Source organism: Gopherus evgoodei, chromosome 21 (assembly GCF_007399415.2).
Source record: "Gopherus evgoodei ecotype Sinaloan lineage chromosome 21, rGopEvg1_v1.p, whole genome shotgun sequence".
Classification (NCBI taxonomy): domain Eukaryota; kingdom Metazoa; phylum Chordata; order Testudines; family Testudinidae; genus Gopherus; species Gopherus evgoodei.
The window spans coordinates 895,547-917,021 of NC_044342.1; the positions used below are offsets into that span (position 1 = coordinate 895,547).

Genomic DNA, 21,475 nt, shown 5'->3' on the forward strand with positions numbered 1-21,475 from the left:
AGCAGGGGGTTGGACTAGATGACCTCTTGAGGTCCCTTCCAATCCTAATGTTTTAGGACTCTAAGTCCCAGCCCCTTTCTGTGTCTCAGTTTACCCATCCGGGGTTAATGATCCTGACCACCCTTTGTAAAGGGCTTTGAGATCTCATAGAAGAGTAGGGTTAGAAGGGACTCAGAAGGTCATCTAGTCCAACCCCCTGCTCAAAGCAGGACCAATCCCCAGTTTTTTACCCCAGTTCCCCAAATGGCCCCCTCAAGGATGGAACTCACAACCCTGGGCTTAGCAGGCTAATGCTTGGACTACTGAGCTATCCCTCCCCCCCCAGGAAGAAGAGCTAGGAGCCCAGATCCCCAAAGTTATTCAGGCTCACGGTGATTTCAATGGGAGTTAGGCACCCAAACACCTCTGAGAATCTGGGCCTTGATGTTTTTATTTAGCACCAATTTTGTTTATGGCTCAACCCAGCACCTACATCCTGCTCACCGCCCCATTATTCTCCCCCAACACTGTATCATCCACACACGCAACGTCCAGTCTACAGGCCAGCGATGGAAAAGGCAGCGCAAATTGTTCAGAGAAAACATTTTTTATTTAGAAAAATGGTTTTTGTTCCTTCAAGTGCCATTTGTTTTTCAAACAAGCGTCTATTTTTAATATTTTCCAAATATTTGGAAATAGACAATTTTTTATTTTGCCCCAATGTATCTCAGTGACGTTTTCTGGGTTCCCTTCCTTTGGGTTTTTCCAACCTCCAGTCAGTATCACAATAATAAATAATAAATAATTAAATACTTGTAGGGTGGGGAGAGGAAAAAAGAAAAGAAAATACTGAAAACAAACAAATTTGGGTCCGGCTCAAAATATGTGAAACAAAATCATTGAAATTTCAATGTTTTTCACACAACCATTTCAATGTGCTATTGTCATGGGCTGTTTAATTCGACTAGCCATGCTCTGTGGTCATAGGTTGGCCACCAAAGCCACATGGCCCCGTTCCTGCTCTCTGGTTGGGGGAAAGAAAGTTTTTAAGTCAGCCAGAGACACGCTGCAGCTAGGAATTTTGATGGTGGAAAACCCGTGAGGAATGGATTAGGTATACAAATGATCAGCATTTGTAGAAGTCCTATAGAATTCAGCAGAGAAAATTCTACCCTTGCTCCAGAATCCCCTTAGCTGATGTAAAACCTTGTGAACACGTGGGAATTCTAATAACTCAGGAGGAAAGGTTGTCACGGAATATTGTTCTGGGGGTAATGGGGCATATGGCTCAGGCAGACACAACATAAACAGAGAGATCCGGGGACAGGGCAAAGTAAAAAGCCAGGCAGACACAACTTGGGAGCACATGAATGTGGCCCTGATAAAAAGCTAAGAGAAGAACCATTTTGGGCACAGAGTCTTGGCTGGAGATGCAGGCTCTGCACGGTGAACAGAGGAGCTGTCTGCTGCTGTTTGATTCCAACATGCTCAGGGAACCAGGACTTTGGATGTTTCTTGTAAATAAACTAGATCGCATCACAGGAAATACCAGACTCCATTGTCAATCTCTGCTCCCAACCGGAACCCGCGTAGGATCCCAAACATTGACTAGACACTTGGGGAGACAATATAGCGAAATTTCAAACATCGATGGGGTATTTCTAGCCACAGAAGGATTTCAGGACTGAGCCACTCGAAGTATTTCTCTAACACTAGAAAGAAATACTCTGATATAAAGCACCTTGGGGTTCCACACAGGCATGGATCCCTGTATGGCAACATTGGCTCTTTGCAGGGGAGCGTTTCCTTTAACTCAGTTTCTGCAGAGTTTCAGTGATCCAGGGGATGAATTTGGAGATTCTCGTGTATATGCTGGGGGGTCGCCCATCTGGATTTCCATTGGAGACGATGCCCTGGACCACCCCGTTGCACACCAGGGGCCCGCCGGAATCGCCCTGCCAATAAGGAGAATAACATCAGTGACTGACATTACCCAGCTCAGCCTGTCCTCAGGAGATCTCAGATTGCATGTGGGATAGGTTTTCTCTGCAGCCGAAGGCCCAGCCCTTCCTGCCAAACAGAACCAGCCTGGAAATGGGTCAGCAGAGAGAGAAATCTGTGGAAAAGGCAGTTTCTACAAACGACATTTTCCACAGAAAACAATCAATTTTCAATTTTTGCTTTAGGAAAATTGAAAGGAACTATTTCATTTTGGGTCAGTTCCATCTGAATATTTTACTTTTTAAAAAATTTTCTGAAACATTTAATTTGGAATCAGTTCAATAAGATGTTAAACTGCTTTCTCCTAGGGTGACCAGACAGCAAATGTGAAAAATCAGGACAGGAGGTGGGGGTAATAGGACCCTATATAAGAACAAGACCCAAAAAGCATGAATGTGTTTATAAAATTGGGACATCTGGTCACCCTACTTTCTCCTAACCATGCATTGGTTTATGGGAGTTGTCCTTCAGGTCTTCATTCTCTCCTAAGGACTTGGATCCCTGGAGCAGTACATCTCCCATAATGCAACTTGAAATTGCTTCTGACTGAGCTCTTTGGGGCATCATGGGAATCACATGGCAAAGTGCATTGTGGGAGATGTAGTCTAGGCAGGGGCTACATAAGGGAAAATAGAGACCTGATAAGGAACTGCAGCCTCTTCAGCCTCATCTTCTGTGCCTAAACATGCCCAATTCTTTTAGCCTTCCCTTCTACGTAAGGTTTTCTAAATCTCTGATCATATTTTTTTGTTCTTGTTTCTCTCCTCTGGACTCTCTCCAGTTTGTTCACATGGAAGGAAATGTTTCAATCTGTTCATATCTCATCGTGTTTATTTTGATTGAAAATGTTGCAATGAAACATTTCAACATTTCTGAGTGAAATCTGCTTTTGGAATTTCCATTCTGCCAGAAATATTGAAATCTCAACTCTTCTTAGAAAACAAAGATTGAAATGTTGCCATTTCCTGTTAGATGGGAATACTGATTCTCCCTCAGCTCCAGTGCCAACCTGGCCCTATGAACATCAACAGCAAAGCTCCCATCCATGTGTATGGGGTCAGGATTTCACCCAGGGTCCTGGCTGTTGGGTAGCCTCAGGGTTAAGTTCACCAGTAGACCTTCCAGTAAAGGTGAAGAGTAGAGATGGTCAGAACATGTGATAGGGAAGAGGGGAGGGTTCCCCTTTTTCCATCAACACTTTTCCTGGAACATTTTGCTAAAAACTCAAGGCCTAACTATGAGCAATCATGGGAGTTGTATTTTAGTTGTCTCATTCTTTTATGGGAACACAGGACTGGAAGGGCCCTACTGGGTCATAAAGTCCAATTTCTGCTATTACAGGCAACCCTGTCATATTATCCCATCCATAAACTTATCAAGCTCTGTCTGTATCCTTGTTAGGCTGTCCCCCCAACAATGCTCCTGTTGGATGTTGTTCCAGAACCTCCTCCCTCTGATGGTTAGAAACCTTCCTCTCATCTCCAGTCTCATTGATCCCTGCCCCTTTTATTCCCATTTGATTTGTCCTTTAGTTTCAACAGCTCGTCTCCCTCTCTGGTGTCCCCCTGCCCCCTCCTGATGTATTTATAGAGCAATCAGATCCCGCTCAGCCTGTGTTCTATGCCAAGCTAGCCCACGTATTTTATTCCTTTCTCATCAGACCAGCTTTCCATTCCCCTGATTGTCCCACCAGGCATTCTTAACACCTGCTCCAGCTGAAATTCCTCTTTCTGAGACAGGTCTGCCCAGAACTCTGCACCGGATTCCAGCTGAGTAATGCCCAGAACCTTCTTTGCTGGCATTAAACCCTCCCTCTCTACTGGAGACACTTTGGCTGTTTCATCCCAGGACCGCATGGGCCTTTTTTCTGGCTGACACACCCATTTCTCCCTCCCCGTCTGTCACTTCCACCTGATGAGCCCCTGGATAAGAGAAGAAATTATTGTTTCTTGTCACTATGTGCATGAGTCCATGTAAAATTTCAGCCCATTTCCACCAGCACTTTGTACAAGGGCAGTAACACTGGAGATACCTCTCTGCAGTCATGCTATGTGCTGGGCTCCCCAGCTGGGCTGCATCTCCCATGATGCACAATGGGCTCCCGTCTTGGGGCAATGGAGCATGGGAGGGGCACAGCCATGGTGGTTTCCATTGGCTTCTTCCCCTGGAGCAGCTTGTTGTACCCCCAGTGGCTCTGGGCAGGGAGATATTTACCTGGAAGGCTGATTGGTTGGTGAGGGGGCTGCCAGCACACAGCATGGTGGTGGGGTTGTAATGCTGGTACTGCTCTCTGCACAGGCTGTCTGACACCACCTCCTGCTCTGCCTCCTGCAGCGTGTCGGTGGTGGTGTTCACTCCGGTCCGACCCCACCCGGCCACACTGCACTCAGATCCTGGGCCGATGTGCTGATCAGCCTCCGGCAATGAGACAAGCCCCACCCACTCGGTCAGCTCCGCGCTGTGCCACAGCTGCCATGGGAAGGAGAGAGAATGCACCTGGATCAGCACAGGTATGGGAAGTGGCAAGGAGCAGTACCACCTGGCCAAAGCATGGATGTGAGTCCAGGAAGTGAGTGTGGGGTCACTGGGGGCGGGGTGATGGGATGGGGGAGGTACCAGCAGCACTGTGAGGTCATTGGGGCTGGGAGATGGAATGGGAGCAGTAGCTGCAGCAGTGTGGGGTCACTGGGGGTGGGGTGATGGGATGGGGCTGTACCTGCAGCAGTGTGAGGTCACTGGGGGTGGGGTGATGGAATGGGGGTGGTACCTCCAGCAGTATGAGGTCACTGGGGGCAGGTGATGGGACGGGGGCGGTGCCTGTAGCAGTGTGAGGTCACTGGGGGCAGGTGATAGGATGGGGGCAGTACCTTCAGCAGCATGATGTCATTGTCATAGTTCTCATTGTTGAAGTCAGGGTGCTGGATCCAGCGACGGGCCCGGATCCGTTGCCAGTTCTGTCCCGGCTTCGTGAAGTCTTGGACTCCCAGGTAGACAAAGATGTTTCTGGAAAAACCAAGGGGAAAATATGGGGGCATTAGTGCCTATTGGATAGTGGGGTGGGGCCATCACAGATCCTCTGGAAGGGACATCAGCCCAGATCCTGGTCTGTGCAGATTTCTACCTATATTTGTGTGATTGAGTAACACAGAGACCATCTTACGCATCTACATGTGGATGGACTTCCTTCTTCTCCATTCTGATTGGCTAAAGAGACCCAAAAGACTGAGCAATGGGCTGTTCTCCTATGCAGGGTGACCCATTGTCTAGTACTTGTCTCCGTGGTTCAAGAAAGATGTTGATAAATTGGAGAGGGGTCAGAGAAGAGCCACAGGAATGATCAAAAGATTGGAAAACCCATCTTATACTGAGAAACTCAAGATCAATTGGTTTCAAATTCAGAGGGACCATACAGGATTCTGTTTGGTTTCTTTCTCAATTATTGTTTTGTGGTCTGAGATTTAGCAGGAACTGTAACTAATGTTGGAACCACTTACCAAAGTTCATTGTGGATTCTCCATCACTGGCAATTTTTATTCACAACTGGATTTTTTAAAAGATCTGCTGTAGATCAAAAGGAATTATTTGGGAGATATTCTCTGGTCTGTGTTATACAGGAGGTCGTTGGAGATGATCACAAAGATCTTGAAATCTATGAATCATTGAAGTGCATATGGCAGAAGAAGGAAAATACCCATGGGAAGGTGTAAGGCCCTAACCTGGGTGCAACTTTGATATATTAAAATAAATTGTTTAAAGCGGGGAAATCCCAGGTGGATTGGCTGGGCTGACACAGAAATAAGGTGGCTGGAATGAATGAAACATGCAAATAAGAAAAGGCTCAAAGAGTTATTTATGCACTAGTGCCATCTACTGGGTATTGACAGCAGTAGCAGGAAGCCCAGATCTGCCCGTGAAATGACCCTGGGGACAGAAATCACAATGTGGGACATAAGTGGCTGCTGAGTCCATCAGAGAAAATGTTGAAGTCCAGAAGGGAATCAGGACGCTTGGCCCAGCCCCTCTGGACAGCACTTTCCCTCCTCCAGGGTTAGCGGGACATGAGAAAAACTGGTGAGACTTCATGGCAGAGATTGAATCTCTTTGTCTTTCTTTAATCTCTGTCTAGATGTTCCCCTTTTGACACTAAGAAACATGCTGCAGACACAAAAGAATTGAAGGCTGAAGATCACAAGTGAATGTCGTAGGAAATTCTCGGGATTGGATCAGTTTCTGGTACAACAGCTGAGCCCCAGTGCTGATCTATGTTAATTGCCTACAGGGTTGCTCTGTTCAGTAGGGCTCAGATCCCCAAAGGCAATCAGGGGATTTCTTGATTGGCTAAGAACAGCCAGGGGTCTGGGTTTGAGAAGCGATGGCCAAGGGAAAAGACTTGAGAAGAGGCTGGGTTCAACTGAGTGAAGTCACTCAGTGACAAGGGTTTTCCTTATTGAACTGACTAAAATCATCAGCTGGGCTGTTCACCCTCTGGGGCAGGTCTAGTTTGGTAGGTTTGGGCTTTAAAACCTAAATTCGTAATTTACACATCCCCTCAATGCTTCTAGTGTTTGGGGCAACATATTGCCAGCTCCAATCCCATCCCAGAGACGGAGACTGGCTGGATCAGGGGGTATAAAATTGGACACGGGGCCTTTCTCCTCCAGAGGCACTAGCCCTGATCCAGCCCCTTGGTGGGTGACCGGCTGGCTCAGGGGTGGGGGATGGCGCATTTCTTACCCCAGGTTGCAGTTACAATGAGCCGCTGTCACCACCACGTCCTCTCGGATCAGGAACCCTCCGCAGCTTCCCGTTGACCCGATTTGCACATAGGCCATGTAGGGTCTGGAGCCAAGTGGGGCTTCCTGGCCCCCAATGACCCGAGCTAGAGAGAGACAGGGAGGGGTTCAAAAGGGAGCTGGAATGTGGGACTAAAAGCCCAGTGCAACCCAGATCCTCATGCCTTAGCTCAGCCACCTGCTGGCCTGGATCTCAGCCTCTTAGGCCCCCCACCCAGCCCAGCCTGCCCCTAATTCACCCCCTTTCCCCAACCAGCCTGGTCTATCCCATACATACACGTACCCGCTGCACATCCACCTATTTCCATGTGGACCCATCCATCCTTCCATCCATTCTTCATCCCATACATGCCCATCCATGTTCTGGCTGTGGGGCCACTCCCTAGCCATCTCCCCTCTCAGAGAACTAGGTCAGGAATTCCCTGTCACCCCTCAAACTCATTGTCTCATCTCCTGACACCTGCCTGAGCCCATGGCTAATTCTATCCCCCTGCCCTTGGTGTGGGTTCACTGCCCACAGCCCCAATCTCCTCATTCTCACCACTAAAGCCAGGAAAAAAATTATAAGGAATTGGCAAATTTGCTTTAAAAAAAGCAATTTTCAGGCATCCAAAGTACCTGTGAATTCAGGTGGAATTTCGTGGATTGTTTTGGCTACAAAGAAATGATTTTTTTTTCCAGGAAAAAGTAGAAAAGTTTTATTATGATCAATGGGAAACGAAACATTTTGAGTTTCTATTTGAAATGGTGCTTCCTTTAGAAATGGAGCAAATTGGGTTCTTTTAAACTAATTTTTTTAAAGTGATTAAACCCCCCTCTAAAGCGATCTGAAATCAAATGAAAAAGTACCCTCCAAAATTGTTTTGAGTTGAAAGCAAATGAAAAAGTAAAAAAAAAAAAGATCAATTTTTGTTTCAAAATTGCATTTCAATTCAAAACTCAGCTAATTAAAAATAAGGGTGAAAAACACCTGAACAGGTCCCATAATGAAACCAAAAAGCAAAAAAAAAAAAATTGCTTCTGTTTGAAGGAGACACCCCAAAGCAAACAATCCCCTCCCCTCCATTTGTTTTGAAACAATGTCTTTTTAGGGTTTCTGCATCTATGAGAAAAAATGAAAAAAGTTTTTTGGGAGGAATCCAACTTTTCCCCAGATTTTATGGTTCGGCCCCTGAACCAAAAACTCTGACTCGCTCAGCCCCACTCCCAGTGTGAGTCCCCTGGGGCTGGGAAATAACCAGTCTCTCAGCTCTACTCACCATTATGAAGCGGGAGAAAAACTGTGAAGAGCAGGAGCAGCAGCATCATTGGTGCACATCCAGGAGCTGGGGCTGGTGGCTCTGTCTCAGCCCCCAAGGGTTTATATACAGCAGGCAGCGGGGAAGGGAGTCTGGGAAGAGGTGACCCGGGAAGTATAGGGTCATGTACCCGGCTACCAAGAAGTTTCCCATCAGTGATGAGTCAGGGGTGGGGATTCCCAGAGAGGAAACCTTGAGCCATGTCCCCTCCTCCATCCTGGGAGGGGGGGGAGGGGGTTCCTTCCTGCACTGGTGCCTTCCCTGCCCCCAGCTGGAGATGTGGCCAATGCTGAGGCCTCCCAGCTGCAGATGGCAGAATCCCTCCTCGTCCGATGTATCGCCTCCAGAGAAAGGGAAGAGCCTAAAAGATTTAAAGAAAACTTAGTTTGGTAGCATCCTGTCTGGCAAGAACTCACATCAATAGCCGGGATGTAAAACCCTCATGTCTGTTTTGTTCTATCCCTGTAGTTTCCACTTCCCTGCTTTTGTCTGTATAATCTCTGTCTGGTTCTGTGATTGTTTCTGTCTGCTGTATAATTAATTTTGTTGGGTGTAAATCAATTAAGGTGGTGGGATATAATTGGTTAAATAATTATGTAACAATGTGTTAGGATTGGTTAGTTCAATTTCAGTAAAATGATTGGTTAAGCTATAGCTAAGCAGAACTCAAGTTTTACTATACAGTCTGCAGTCAGTCAGGAAGTAAGGGGGAATTGGGAACAGGGAGTGGGGGTGGGGGAATTGGAATCATGTTTTGCTAAGGGGAAGAATGGGAACAGGGACACAGGCAAGGCTCTGCGGTGTCAGAGCTGGGAAAGGGACACTGAGGAAGGAAACTGGAATCATGCTTGCTGGAAGTTCACCCCAATAAACATCGAATGGTTTGCACCTTTGGACTTCGGGTATTGCTGCTCCCTGTTCATGTGAGAAGGGCCAGGGAAGTGAGAGGGTGAAGGAATAAGCCCCCTAACACCATCCATCCCACCTATCCATCCATCCCACCTATTCATCCTTCCATCCGTTTGTCCACCTATCCATCCATCCCACCCATCGAGCCAGCCATCCCCGCCTATCCATCCATCCCACCCATACAGCCAGCCATCCCCGCCTATCCATCCATCCCCACCCATACAGCCAACCATCCCCGCCTATCCATCCATCCCCACCCATCCAGCCAGCCATCCCCACCTATCCATCCATCCCACCCATCCAGCCAGCCATCCCTGCCTATCCATCCATTCCACCTATTCATCCTTCCATCCGTTTGTCCACCTATCCATCCATCCCCACCCATCCAGCCAGCCATCCCCGCCTATCCATCCATCCCACCCATCCAGCCAGCCATCCTCGCCTATCCATCCATCCCCACCCATCCAGCCAGCCATCCCCGCCTATCCATCCATCCCCACCCATCCAGCCAGCCATCCCCGCCTATCCATCCATCCATCCCCACCCATCCATCCAGCCATCCCCGCCTATCCATCCATCCCCACCCATCCAGCCAGCCATCCCCGCCTATCCATCCATCCCCACCCATCCATCCAGCCATCCCCGCCTATCCATCCATCCCACCCATCCAGCCAGCCATCCCCGCCTATCCATCCATCCCACCCATCCAGCCAGCCATCCCCGCCTATCCATCCATCCCCACCCATCCAGCCAGCCATCCCCGCCTATCTATCCATCCCACCTATTCATCCTTCCATCCGTTTGTCCACCTACCCATCCATCCCACCTATTCATCCTTCCATCCGTTTGTCCACTTATCCATCCATCCCCACCCAGCCAGCCAGCAATCCCCGCCTATCCAGCCATCCCCACCCATCCAGCCAGCCATCCCTGCCTATCCATCCATCCCACCTATTCATCCTTCCATCCGTTTGTCCACCTATCCATCCATCCCCACCCATCCAGCCAGCCATCCCCGCCTATCCATCCATCCCCACCCATCCAGCCAGCCATCCCCGCCTATCCATCCATCCCCACCCATCCAGCCAGCCATCCCCGCCTATCCATCCATCCCACCTATTCATCCTTCCATCCATTTGTCCACCTATCCATCCATCCCACCTATTCATTCTTCCATCCGTTTGTCCACCTATCCATCCATCCCCACCCATCCATCCGTCCTCCCATCCCCACACCTAGATTCATAGCTTCCAAGGCCAGAAGGGACCTTTGTGGTCATCTAGTCTGAACCCTTGCATAACAGGCCAGAGACCTGCCCCACAATTATTGCTAGAGGAAATCATTTAGCAAAATCTCCAGTCTTGATTAAAAAATTGTCAGTGACTTTTGGTCAGTTGTTCTGACGATTAATTACCCTCGCTGTTAAAAATGTTACGTCTTATTTCCAATCTGAGTTCATCTAGCTTCAGCTTCCAGCCAACGGATTGTGGTAGACCTTTGTCTGCTAGACTGAAGAGCCCGTTATTAAGTATTTGTTCCCTGTGTATGTACTTGTAGACTTTGATCATGTTCTCCCTTCTCTTTGAGCTAATCAGATTGAACTGTTTGAGTCTACCACTAGATGGCAGGTTTTCTAATGCTTTGATCATTCTTGTGGATGTTCGCAGAACCCTCCTCAACTCATCAGCATCCTTCCTGAATTTTGAGGGCACCAGAACTGTACACAGGATTCCAGCAGTGGATTGCACCAGTGCCACATGTGGAGGTAAAATAACCTCTTTGCTCCTACTCAAGATTCCCAGGATCGCATTAGCCCTTTTGGCCATGGGGTCGCACTGGGAGCCTCTGTTCAGCTGCTTATGCCCTGTGACCCCCAAATCTTTTGCAGAGTCTCTGATTCCCAGGACAGAATCTCCTAACCTGTAAGTATGTTGGAGATCTGCATTTGCTGGAAAATGCCCTGAAACCCCTGGCGTGGGCAGGTGAAGGGAGCTCTGGAATTTCTTTCTATTTTCTGTGTATTTCTAATGGAGCCAGACTGGAGGTCCCAGGAGGTGCTTTCCCAGATCTGTATTTGGCTTTCCACTGGCATTCCAGACTGGCAGTGGAGAGCTGCCCACAATAATCGTGATAGCACCCAGCTCTTCGAGACTGTCCGTCATAGAATCATAGAATATCAGGGTTGGAAGGGACCTCAGGAAATCATCTAGTCCAACCCCCTACTCAAAGCAGGACCAATTCCCAACTAAATCATCCCAGCCAGGGCTTTGTCAAGTCTGACCTTAAAAACCTTTAAGGAAGGAGATTCCAGCACCTCCCTGGGTAACCATTCCAGTGCTTCACTACCCTCCTAGTGAAAAAGTTTTTCCTAATATCCAACTTAAACCTCCCCCACTGCAATTTGAGACCATTACTCCTTGTTCTGTCATCTGGTACCACTGAGAACAGTCTAGATCCATCCTCTTTGGAACCCCCTTTCAGGTAGTTGAAAGCAGCTATCAGATCTTCCCTCATTCTCCTCTTCTGCAGATCAAACAATCCCAGTTCCCTCAGCCTCTCCTCATAAGTCATGTGCTCCAGCCCCCTAATCATTTTTGTTGCCCTCCTCTGGACTCTTTCCAATTTTTCCACATCCTTCTTGTAGTATGGAGCCCAAAACTGGACACAGTACTCCAGATGAGACCTCATCAGTGTTGAATAGAGAGGAATGATCACATCTCTCAATCTGCTGGCAATGGTCTGTCCTATAATTTTGGAAACTTCCCAGGGGCTGACTAACCCCACAGAACCAGCGTTCAACCTGTCCGAGGGCCTCCAGATGTGTGTTCGCATGGGATTAAAGCAAACTGTGCAGTCTGGCAACTCCTAAATCCCTCTGATGGTTAGAAACCTTCTCATGTCCACCTCCATCTATCCCTGCCCCGTTTATCCTCATTTGTTCTTGTGCTACATTGTCCTTCAGCTTTGCCAGCTCTTCCCCCTCACTGCTGTCCTCTCCACCCCAATGTCTTTACACTGATTGTCTAGCTTTGATTTCATCCCCCTGGGCTGAGACCTGCAAGAGTTGGTCTGAAAAGTTTTTTCCCGGGGAAATTTCGACTTTTAATTGAAAACCCCCAAAGTAATTTGTTTTTCTAGTAACTTTTTATTACTTATTTTAAAATATACAGAGAGAGTGAGAAAACAAACAGCAAAATATACGTAAACTTTTCATAAGATATTAAGTATTTGCTACCTCACCTTAGCTAGGCTTGAAACATTTCATTATCTGTAATATGAATGGTTGAAATATCACGTATTGTATTCCACAATTTGGAAACAAAATTTGCTTATAAAAATCCAGCTAGTTAAAGAAAAATGATTAGAGTAAGGCCAAGGCTAGAAGGCAAATTCAGATCAGTGGGATAGATACAGAGATGGGAAGGAAGTGGGAAGGGAAAAGGGGGATTAGGGGGATGAAGTGGGTCCATGCATTTGATAGGATCATCAGATACTTCCAGGAAAGCATCTCAGATCTCTATTAGCTTTTCTTCAGAAGCTCTGTAACCGTCTACACTTCTTTCCATGATGGCCAAGCTTAGGATGTCCACACTCCAATCTTTGCTTGTTGGTCACTTTTTGGATTTCTATTTAGTTCTCTGCCTAGCCAAAGTCGTTTAGACTGATTCCGCTTCCAATTAACACTCGTTAGGTTGAAATTACAGGTTTAATTTTATTTGATAGGAAAAAATTTACTCTCCAGTTCAGTTCCACCCAAAGCCTATGTGTCTAGGTGCCTTCCCAGTGAAATTCTTGTGGAGCAAGACTCCAAGACTCGAAGCTAATAATCTAGAATTCATCCCCTTTGTTCCCCTTGTTTCCTGGGGAACACTTCTTTAGGCATATAGAACATAAGGGAGACACATGTCCCAATCATTCTTATGCCTGGAGAGATCCATCTTAGCATAGCTTTTAAAGTTCCATTAAATCTTTCCACAAGTCCATTAGCTTCTGTATGATAGGGATCAGCCTTTCTATTCTTTTGTAGTGAGGACTTGAGAACAAGGGACCACTACCCTCCCCCTGGTCGGCAGAGCCAGAGCTGCCAAATCCACCTTGCCAGAAATATTGGGGAGGGACAGGAAGTACAAAGGGAGGTCTCTGCAGCTTAGTTCAGTGTGAGCCATGGAAGAAGACAGATCTCGTCGCAGCCAAGCCCATGCTGCCCAGTGCCCTGTCTCTGGTGGAGACAGATCCTGGAGGGGAGTTGCTGGGAGTCCCCTATGCAGTGTACACTGCGAAGAGAGAGGACCTTGGACTACCGAACACCCTCTCCAGACTGTGGTTAAAAATAGCTCAGGGAAACCAGACTTTAGTCCGGTTTGGTTGCCAGAGAAGGGGTCAGCATGTTGTGGTTGGATTCCCCACATATGCAGTGGTGAGACACTGTGCCGCTGTGAGGGTCCTGGGCTGGGTCCCACTGTAGTCGGGTAGGCCCGGGTCCCCCTACTACCTGTGACGCCAACCCTGGGGTGGCAGCCTTTGCACCTCTAGGCCAGAAGGCCTGCCCTTGGCTTGTGGCTTCCCCCATCAGGAGACAGAGAGCCCTAGATTGTTTGCTGGCTGCTCCCTGCTGTGCCCTGCTCAAAGGCCAGAGCCTTTGACTTAATTATTGCCAGCCCCAGGCAGGAGGCTGTGGGCAAAAGGCTGCTCACTGCTCTGTCCTGCTTGAGGGGCTAGAGCATCAGACTGTTACTGCTTGTTTGCATCTGCTAGGTGGCTACAGAACTATAAACTCCTTATGGGTTGGCCCCACCAGTGGGACCCAAACCCCACTGCTGTTGCCTGACACAGTGAGGCAGAGTGGCCTCCCTCAACACTTGACAGAGAGGGACCATGACAGCTTTACTATAATTCGCATAACTTTTAAAAGACTACAGCCATGAAATATTGTGTCAAGATTTCTGCTACCTACTCTGCTGTAAATGGTGAATAAAGCTGTAGCCACTGTTCAGTATTGGCCAAGGCTGTGGCTTCAGGGTCCCAGGTGACAGAATCCAACACAACAAGATTGTCTATAGACTCATAGACTTTAAGGTCAGAAGGGACCATTATGATCATCTAGTCTGACCTCCTGCACAACTCAAGCCACAGAATCTCACCCACTCACTCCTGTAACAAACCCCTAACCTATGTCTGAGTTATTGAATTCCTCAAATCGTGGTTTGAAGACCTCAAGGTGCAGCGAATCCTCTTTCCTTTCCCTGAAGGTTTAGTGCAAGGTCCAAAGTATCCACAGACCCTCCGGCAAACACCTCTTTGATAATGGGCATAGGCTGCAATGGTGCTTTACAGAGTCCTTTTAATCCTTACGCTTCTGATTTAAGGCACAACTCTTACAGGAATCTTTTACTATATCGAACATGTGAGGCCAATAGAATACCTGTTGCAGCCTGTCACAGGGTCTTTCCACTCAAAAAAGTCCTGTGAATAGACAATCATGAGTTACGTGGAGCAATTCTCTCCTGTATTTCTCAGCCACCTGCTTGCAAACCTCACCTCTCCAAAGTTTTATTAACTAGGAAAAACAAATGGCAGTTATTTACAGGTTGAGGCAAGCAAACATATACACACCAGTGAGTTAGCATCTAACTCCGAACAGTGACAGAGCTGTAGTGATCTGTCCCTTCAAAGTATCTTTCAGGGCAGCTCCAGGAGGTAGCTCCTGGGATTCTCTGACTTCAGCTGAGCATCTCTGGACCTTAAGAATTCAAGCACCCAAAAAGATGGAAAATTTTCCTGTGACCTTGTTTAATTTCCACCATTCAGCTTCCAAGCCCACAGGATCAGATTCCTTGCTTGTAGCATTTCCCAGGTGCTATAGGGGCATTAACCTATTTTGTATTCAGATGATTTTTGATAGCCCATCTGATTTTGATATTCTTTCTGACTGGGTGAGGTGAGGGATGATTCCCAGGTCTGAGTTCACAAGTTTTAGGCAACATTTTCAAAGTTACAAAGCAAGACTTACACATGTTCTTATAGCCTAGAATACCAACATTGCATGTGAGATTTCCAAGCATTTCAGAGAGTCAAACCACTAAACACATTCTTATAAGACATATGTATTTTGAACAAAACTACCGTACAAGTGAGCTGGTCTGGTCTTCAGCTACAAGGTAGTCAGTTCTTAGCTAATGTCTGCAGCCTGGGTAAGGGCTGACATCTGGCCTGCCAACGTCACATGGCTAATGATGCCTCCTGCCTATTACCAGTGCCAGAAATGACCTTGGGTTTTCTACTCATAGATTACCAGACTCACAAATTTCAAGGTCAGGAGGCACTATGGTGACCTTCCAGCCTGAATCCCTGGGCACCCCAGAGCCAGAACCCAGCAACTCCTGCCTCCAATGTGGCCCCAGGTCAATTGTTCCTGTGGCTCTATGTCCTATGTTTGCACCTTCGGCCCTGCCAGGTCTTTGCTGACTCCAAGCTCCCGGCCATTGGGTCTTGTCCTGCCTTGCCCAGAGAGGTTGAAGAGCCTCTTGCTCTCAGAAATCCCCTCTCCATGGAAGTTTTTATAGACAAGGCGAGTCCCATCTTCACCTCCAATATTTTCAGGGGATTGCTGTCCTTGGAGCGCTCCCCACCAAGCAGGGTCTCCAGATGTCAGTTCTCTAGAGATCTGCCCTAGCTCTGCCTGCAGTGCCAAGCTGGAGCGCAGAAACGCTGGGTAGGTTCTGGCTCTGGGATGTCCATGTGGGTACATCTGGAAGGTCAGGATTGCCCCTCCTGGCTTTGATAAGTATAGGTCTGGGAATCTAGGTACAGAATAGTCCAGGGGTTTCCTTGCATTGGTAGCTGGAGGGGAGCAACGTTAACTTCATCCTCAGCCAGAGCAATGGGGGGTGGGGCTTCATTAGCCACTGTCCCCAGTCAGTTTATTTAAGCAACAGAGCAGAGAGGAAACCCTCCCCCGGCATTGTGGGTGCAGCTGTGACCTGACAATTTCCCAATGAGTGTCTGTGCTCCTGGCTCAACTAGGGTGGGAGTTTCCAGGCAGCAGGGTATGTGCCCCTGTACTTGGCAGGTCCTGCCCTTCCCTCCCCCAACCTGGTCCATATAACCCCCAGGGCTGAGGTAGAGTCTCCATTCATGTCCCTGGATGGTTCAGACGATGCAGCTGTGGATCCTGGTCCTGCTTCCCACAGCCTTTCTCCTGTCCCCCAGCTGCCCATGGTGAAATGAGAGTTGTTTAGGCCTTAAGCAAACCATGCCCCTTGGATCAACCAATCATACAACCATAAAATCATAGAATCATAGAATATCAGGGTTGGAAGGGACCTCAGGAGGTATCTAGTCCAACCCCCTGCTCAAAGCTGGGCCAACATCAACTAAATCATCCTAGCCAGAGCTTTGTCAAGTCTGACCTTAAAAACCTCTAAGGAAGGAGATTCCACCACCTCCTTAGGTAACCCATTCCAGGGCTTCACCACTCTCCGAGGGAAAATCTTTTTCCTAATATCCAACCTAAACCTCCCGCACTGCAACTTGAGACCATTACTCCTTGTTCTGCCATCAGGCTACCACTGAGAACAGTCTAGATCCATCCTCTTTGGAACCCCCTTTCAGCTAGTTGAAAGAAGCTATCAAATCCCCCCTCATTCTTCTCTTCTGTAAACTGAACAATCCCAGTTCCCTCAGCCGCTCTTCGTAAATCATATGACCCAGCCCCCTAATCATTTTTGTTGCCCTCTGCGAGACTCTCCAATTTTTCCACATCCTTGTAGTGTGGAGCCCAAGACTGGACACAGTACTCCAGATGAGGCCTCATCAATGCTGAATAGAGGGGAATGATCATGACCCTCGATCTGCTGGCAATGCTCCTACTTCTACAGCCCAAAATGCTATTAGCCTTCTTGGCAACAAGGGCACACTGTTGACTCATATCCAGCTTTTTGTTCACCATAATCCTTACGTCCTTTTCTGCAGAACTGCTGCCTAGCTACTTGGTTCCTAGTCTGTAGCAGTGCATGGAATTCTTCCTTCCTAAGTGCAGGACTTTGCATTTGTCCTTGCTGAACCTCATCAGATTTCTTTTGGCTCAATCCTGTAATTTGTCTAGGTCTCTCTGTATCCAATCCCTACCCTCCAGCGTATCTACCAATCCTCCCAGTTTAGTGTCATGTGCAAACTTGCTGAGGGTGCAGCCCACGCCATCCTCCCAGATCATTAATGAAGATATTGAACAAAGCTGGCCCCAAGACTGACCCTTGTGGCACTCTCCTTGATACCGGCTGCCAACTAGCTGCCAATCACAAACTGTTCTACAGATACATCATAGCATGAATTCTTCCTGAACCAATCATATCCTAACAGGATTTTAAAACGAGAGCCCTCTCCGTCCTTCCTTCCATCCATCCACCCCAACCCCAGCTGTTAAGCTTCAAAAAGGGACGATGTCATATCCAAGAACATTTCAAAAGAAATGTGTAACTGCGTGAAGGAGTACGCTAAATACCCCCACATTCTGTCTTATTATTTGAAGCTGTTAACTACATGAAGCTCAGAGATAGTCTATCTGAAGCACCCCAGGCCCCTTCCTCCATTTAACACTTTTGCGAAGTCCAGGAGCATGACAGGAATATTCGCTGGTTTTGTACTGGATGACAATAAGAAAACAGCTTAAGCAAAAATTAGCTACTTTTTCACATTGAAAAAGAAAAAGTTGTATTTTCTCCTCCCTCCCCCTTCTAACTGTTTTGAAGATAAGTGCTTTTCTTTGGCTAACAGTGAAAATAAAGATACTCCTTTTAATAAAAGATGTTTAACTTCCCTCAGAAAATACACCAACTTACTTTAGATTTGTACAAAGCACTGAATGTCCTATCTGCAGCACTGACAATAGAAGTTGAAAGGAGATAAATTAAGTAGCATCCTTTTTTTCCCCTAGAAGACAAGAGTGAGGAGAAAGTAGATATAACTCCCTTCTAACTGTTTTGAAGACAAACTTGTGTCTTAATTCTTTGGCTAACAGCAAATAGAAAGATACATATTTTAACAAAAGATGGTCTACTTCTCTCAAAAAAATCCCAACAAAACCTACTGGCTTGCTTTTTACATTTTTACGCAAAGGAAAAGTTCTGTAAAGAAATTATACAAATTTTACAACCAGAGGCCCCTCTTCTAACATAAAGACAATGACTAACAACTCCAGGGTTAAAAATACCAATCCTCAGAAAGACCCCAAGCCATGAAATGATTTAGCTGTAAACTTTGTGAAGTGTGAAAGTCCTATTCCCAGCATTGACAATAAATGTTCAAAAGAATCTATATTAGCAGGTTCTTACAGTGGATGACACTAAGAAAGCAGCTTATGCAAAAATCAGCTCCTTTTTTCAATAAAAAGGAAAACCTTATATTTTATCACAAAGAGATACCTCTTCTAAGATAAACACCCACCCTGGTTATCTGAAGAAACACAAGCCCTCCGTAAACCATAAAACCCAGCATTGAATGAGCTGTAACATAACGAGGTCTTTTTTTAGGAATATTTTGTACAAGTTTAGTGACACAAAAATGTGTAAGGTACACTAGCCTATCCTTTGAAAAATGGCATTTTTAAAGTACCAAAACAATTTAGCAGAATATGAAAACTGTCACAGTTGAGGGGAGTTTCCATATGTGTTTCAATAAAAAAAGAAGTTAGCATGCAGTGAGGACAAATTGAAGCAGTATATATTTTTTAAAGCTCTTAATTTTGCAGCAAAGACACAGGCTTAAAATTAAATAATATAAACCTAAAAAGATGTTAAATTTACTCAATTTCCATAATTAAATAATGATCATCTCTGCAACACAAAGATCTTAGTCTAAATGACTTACCTGGTAAGGTCAATCTCCTTCTCTCCCCTACCCCCACCCCCCAGCCCGGTATCATTAGGTTATACGGGAATGTAAATTGTGAAGAAATAAGTTCCTGGGGGACAGGAATATTATACAAAACCCTCACGTAAAGAAGGGTTTTACAATAATAAATAAATGTAAAGACATGTTATAGCTTTCTACATGGTTAGGCAAGGTCTTTAAAATATAGTGTTAGTTAGTTTTTTAAACTTTTGTGTAAACGAATTGCCTAGAATACAAAAAGTGCTCTATGGTGTGGTTAAGAATCTCCTCCCCATGTGCCCCCCCCACAGGCAAACGAAGGGTTTTACAATAAAACAATTAAAAAGACAAAAGCCACAGCCAAAGAGAACAGGGCATGGGGGTAAGAGAGTTGTTCTGAGGTTTTCGGAGAATATTGATAACTGACTGAAATCTCTTTTAGTGACACAGTTTTGTAGGCAGCCATTCTCTGTGAGTTGTTATGCTTGTGCACAGGGGAGCGTTTGTCATTCAGAATCCCTTTCCCACCCTACGAGGTATTATCTCCCCCATCCAACGGCCTATCATAATAATATTAACGAATTACATACTTGAAGATACTTTGTAGCAGTGCCTGCAAAGCAACAATTACTATTTTGTTTATTATTATCTTGTCTCGACACTTTAGATACCCCCACCCTTGAGCTCCATAAAAACACGCTTCACACCGACATTTTAAATGGACATTTTATTTACAACAAGCATCTTCATTTTATTTGTACAATATGCCCTGTTATGTTCCCAGACCACACTCGAACTTTTATCTAATGTGTTTCCGTCGGTTTGATGATTTCATCTAACGCTCTATCTGGTTCCTCCACCTCTGTCACATTGTCCACCAACGCTGCTACAAAACCTAAATGTTCTTGGGTTAAACTGGGTCACTGGAGCTCGAATCCCAATGTAATGATGGTATTTAAAAACCGATTCATACACAAATTATCACTAAAAAATTACCACAGATTTCTTTAATTTTACAATTCACACCATCTACAGACCAGTTCACTCAGTCCAGACCTGGGGCGGGATCGGAGCTGGTGCCCTCCAGAGAAGAAAGGTTCCATCTCACATTTCTCATTACCACTGACAGCAGAAGGAAATGCATAGAGAGTGGCTGGATCCTAGTGATTTGCTTAACTAACTGCCATAGTTGGACAGGCAGCTCAGACTATCAGTGACTGGGGCTCCCCTGCCCTGGGTGAAAGGCATCCAGGTGAGAAGGAAACACTCACAGGGACAGGATTCTATAAAACTCTGTGTTGATTCCAGAAGACACAAACCAGCCTGTGAAATTAACAAGTAAAGAGGGCAAATGATGGCGAATGAAGGGGACTTTAACTACCCAGAAGTCTGCTGGAAAAGTAATACAACAAGACCCAACATTTTCCATAAGTGCCTGGAATGTCTTGTGGACAATGTTTTGTTTCAGAAGGTGGAGGAAAAAATGGAGACTTAGCTCCCCCTTAGTAATTTTTTCAAATGAGAGGCCTCCTGATTCACACTGAGAAAGCAGGGCTTTCAGCTAGCTATCTTAGGTACCTGTACACGAACTCAAGAACCCTTGGAAATAAACAGGAAGAACTGGAAGTCCTGGCACAGTGAAGGAACTATGATGTGATTGGAATAATGGAGACTTGGTGGGATAACTCACATGACTGGAGCACTGTCATGGATGGGTATAAACTGTTCAAGAAGGCTAAGCGTGGGAGAAAAGATGGAGGAGGTAAACTGTATGTAAGGGAGCAGTATGATTGCACAGAGCTCCAGTATGAAACTGGAGAAAAGCCTATTGAGAGTTTCTGGGCTACATTTAGAGGCAAGAGTAACAAGGGTGATGTCATGGTGGGCATCTGCTATAGACTGACAGACCAGGAGGATGAGGTAGATAGAGGCTTTCTTCAGACAAATAACAGAAGTTTCCAGATCACAGGCCTTGGTTCTCATGGGAGATTTCAATCACCCTGAAATCTGCTGGGAGAGCAATACAGTGGTGCACAGACAATCCAGGAAGTTTTCGGAGAGTGCTGGGGACAATTTCCTGGTGCAAGTGCTGGAGCAACCAACTAGAGGTCGTGTTCCGCTTGACCAGCTGCTCACAAATAGGGAAGAATTGGTAGGGGGACTAGAAATGGGTGGCAGACTGGGCAGCAGTGACCATAAGATGGTCAAGTTGAGGATTCTGACACAAGGAAGGAAGGAGAGTAGCAAAATACGGACCCTGGACTTCAGAAAAGCAGACTTTGACTCCCCTCAGGGAACTTATGGGCAGGATCCCCTGGGAGGCTTATATGAGGGGGAAAAGAGTCCAAAAGAGCTCGCTTTATTTTAAAGAAGTCTTATTGATGGCACAGGAACAAACCATCCCGGTGTGCAGAAAGAGCAAATATGGCATGAAGCCAGCTTGGCTTAACAGAGAAATCTTCAGTGAGCTTAAATACAAAAAGGAAGCTTACAAGAAGTGGAAACTTGGACAGATGACTAGGGAGGAGTATAAAAATATTGCTCAAACATGCAGGGGTGTAATCAGGAAGGCCAAAGAACAATTGGAGTTGCAGCTAGCAAGGGATGTGAAGGGTAAGAAGAAGGGTT

General features: G+C 46.3%; 1 protein-coding gene across 1 annotated transcript; it reads right to left on the reverse strand.

Moving 5' to 3' along the window:
* Nucleotides 1-700: 700 nt before the first annotated feature.
* Nucleotides 701-8,101, reverse strand: LOC115638290 (duodenase-1-like). The gene is made up of 5 exons (XM_030539881.1): nt 8,033-8,101; nt 6,715-6,859; nt 4,848-4,983; nt 4,195-4,449; nt 701-1,934 (listed from the first exon to the last, which is right to left on the reverse strand). Exons 1-5 carry the CDS (start codon nt 8,079-8,081, stop codon nt 1,788-1,790), a joined length of 732 nt encoding a protein of 243 aa, XP_030395741.1. The 5' UTR covers nt 8,082-8,101; the 3' UTR covers nt 701-1,787.
* Nucleotides 8,102-21,475: the final 13,374 nt, after the last annotated feature.

Coding starts and splice junctions, on each gene's coding strand:
- LOC115638290 (XM_030539881.1), bottom strand. CDS start 8,081: ATGATGCTGCTGCTCCTGCTCTTCACAGTTTTTCTCCCGCTTCATAAT. Junction 6,860..8,032: donor TTTTCTCCCGCTTCATAATG/GTGAGTAGAGCT, acceptor GTCTCTCTCTAG/CTCGGGTCATTGGGGGCCAG. Junction 1,935..4,194: donor CCAACCAATCAGCCTTCCAG/GTAAATATCTCC, acceptor CCTTATTGGCAG/GGCGATTCCGGCGGGCCCCT.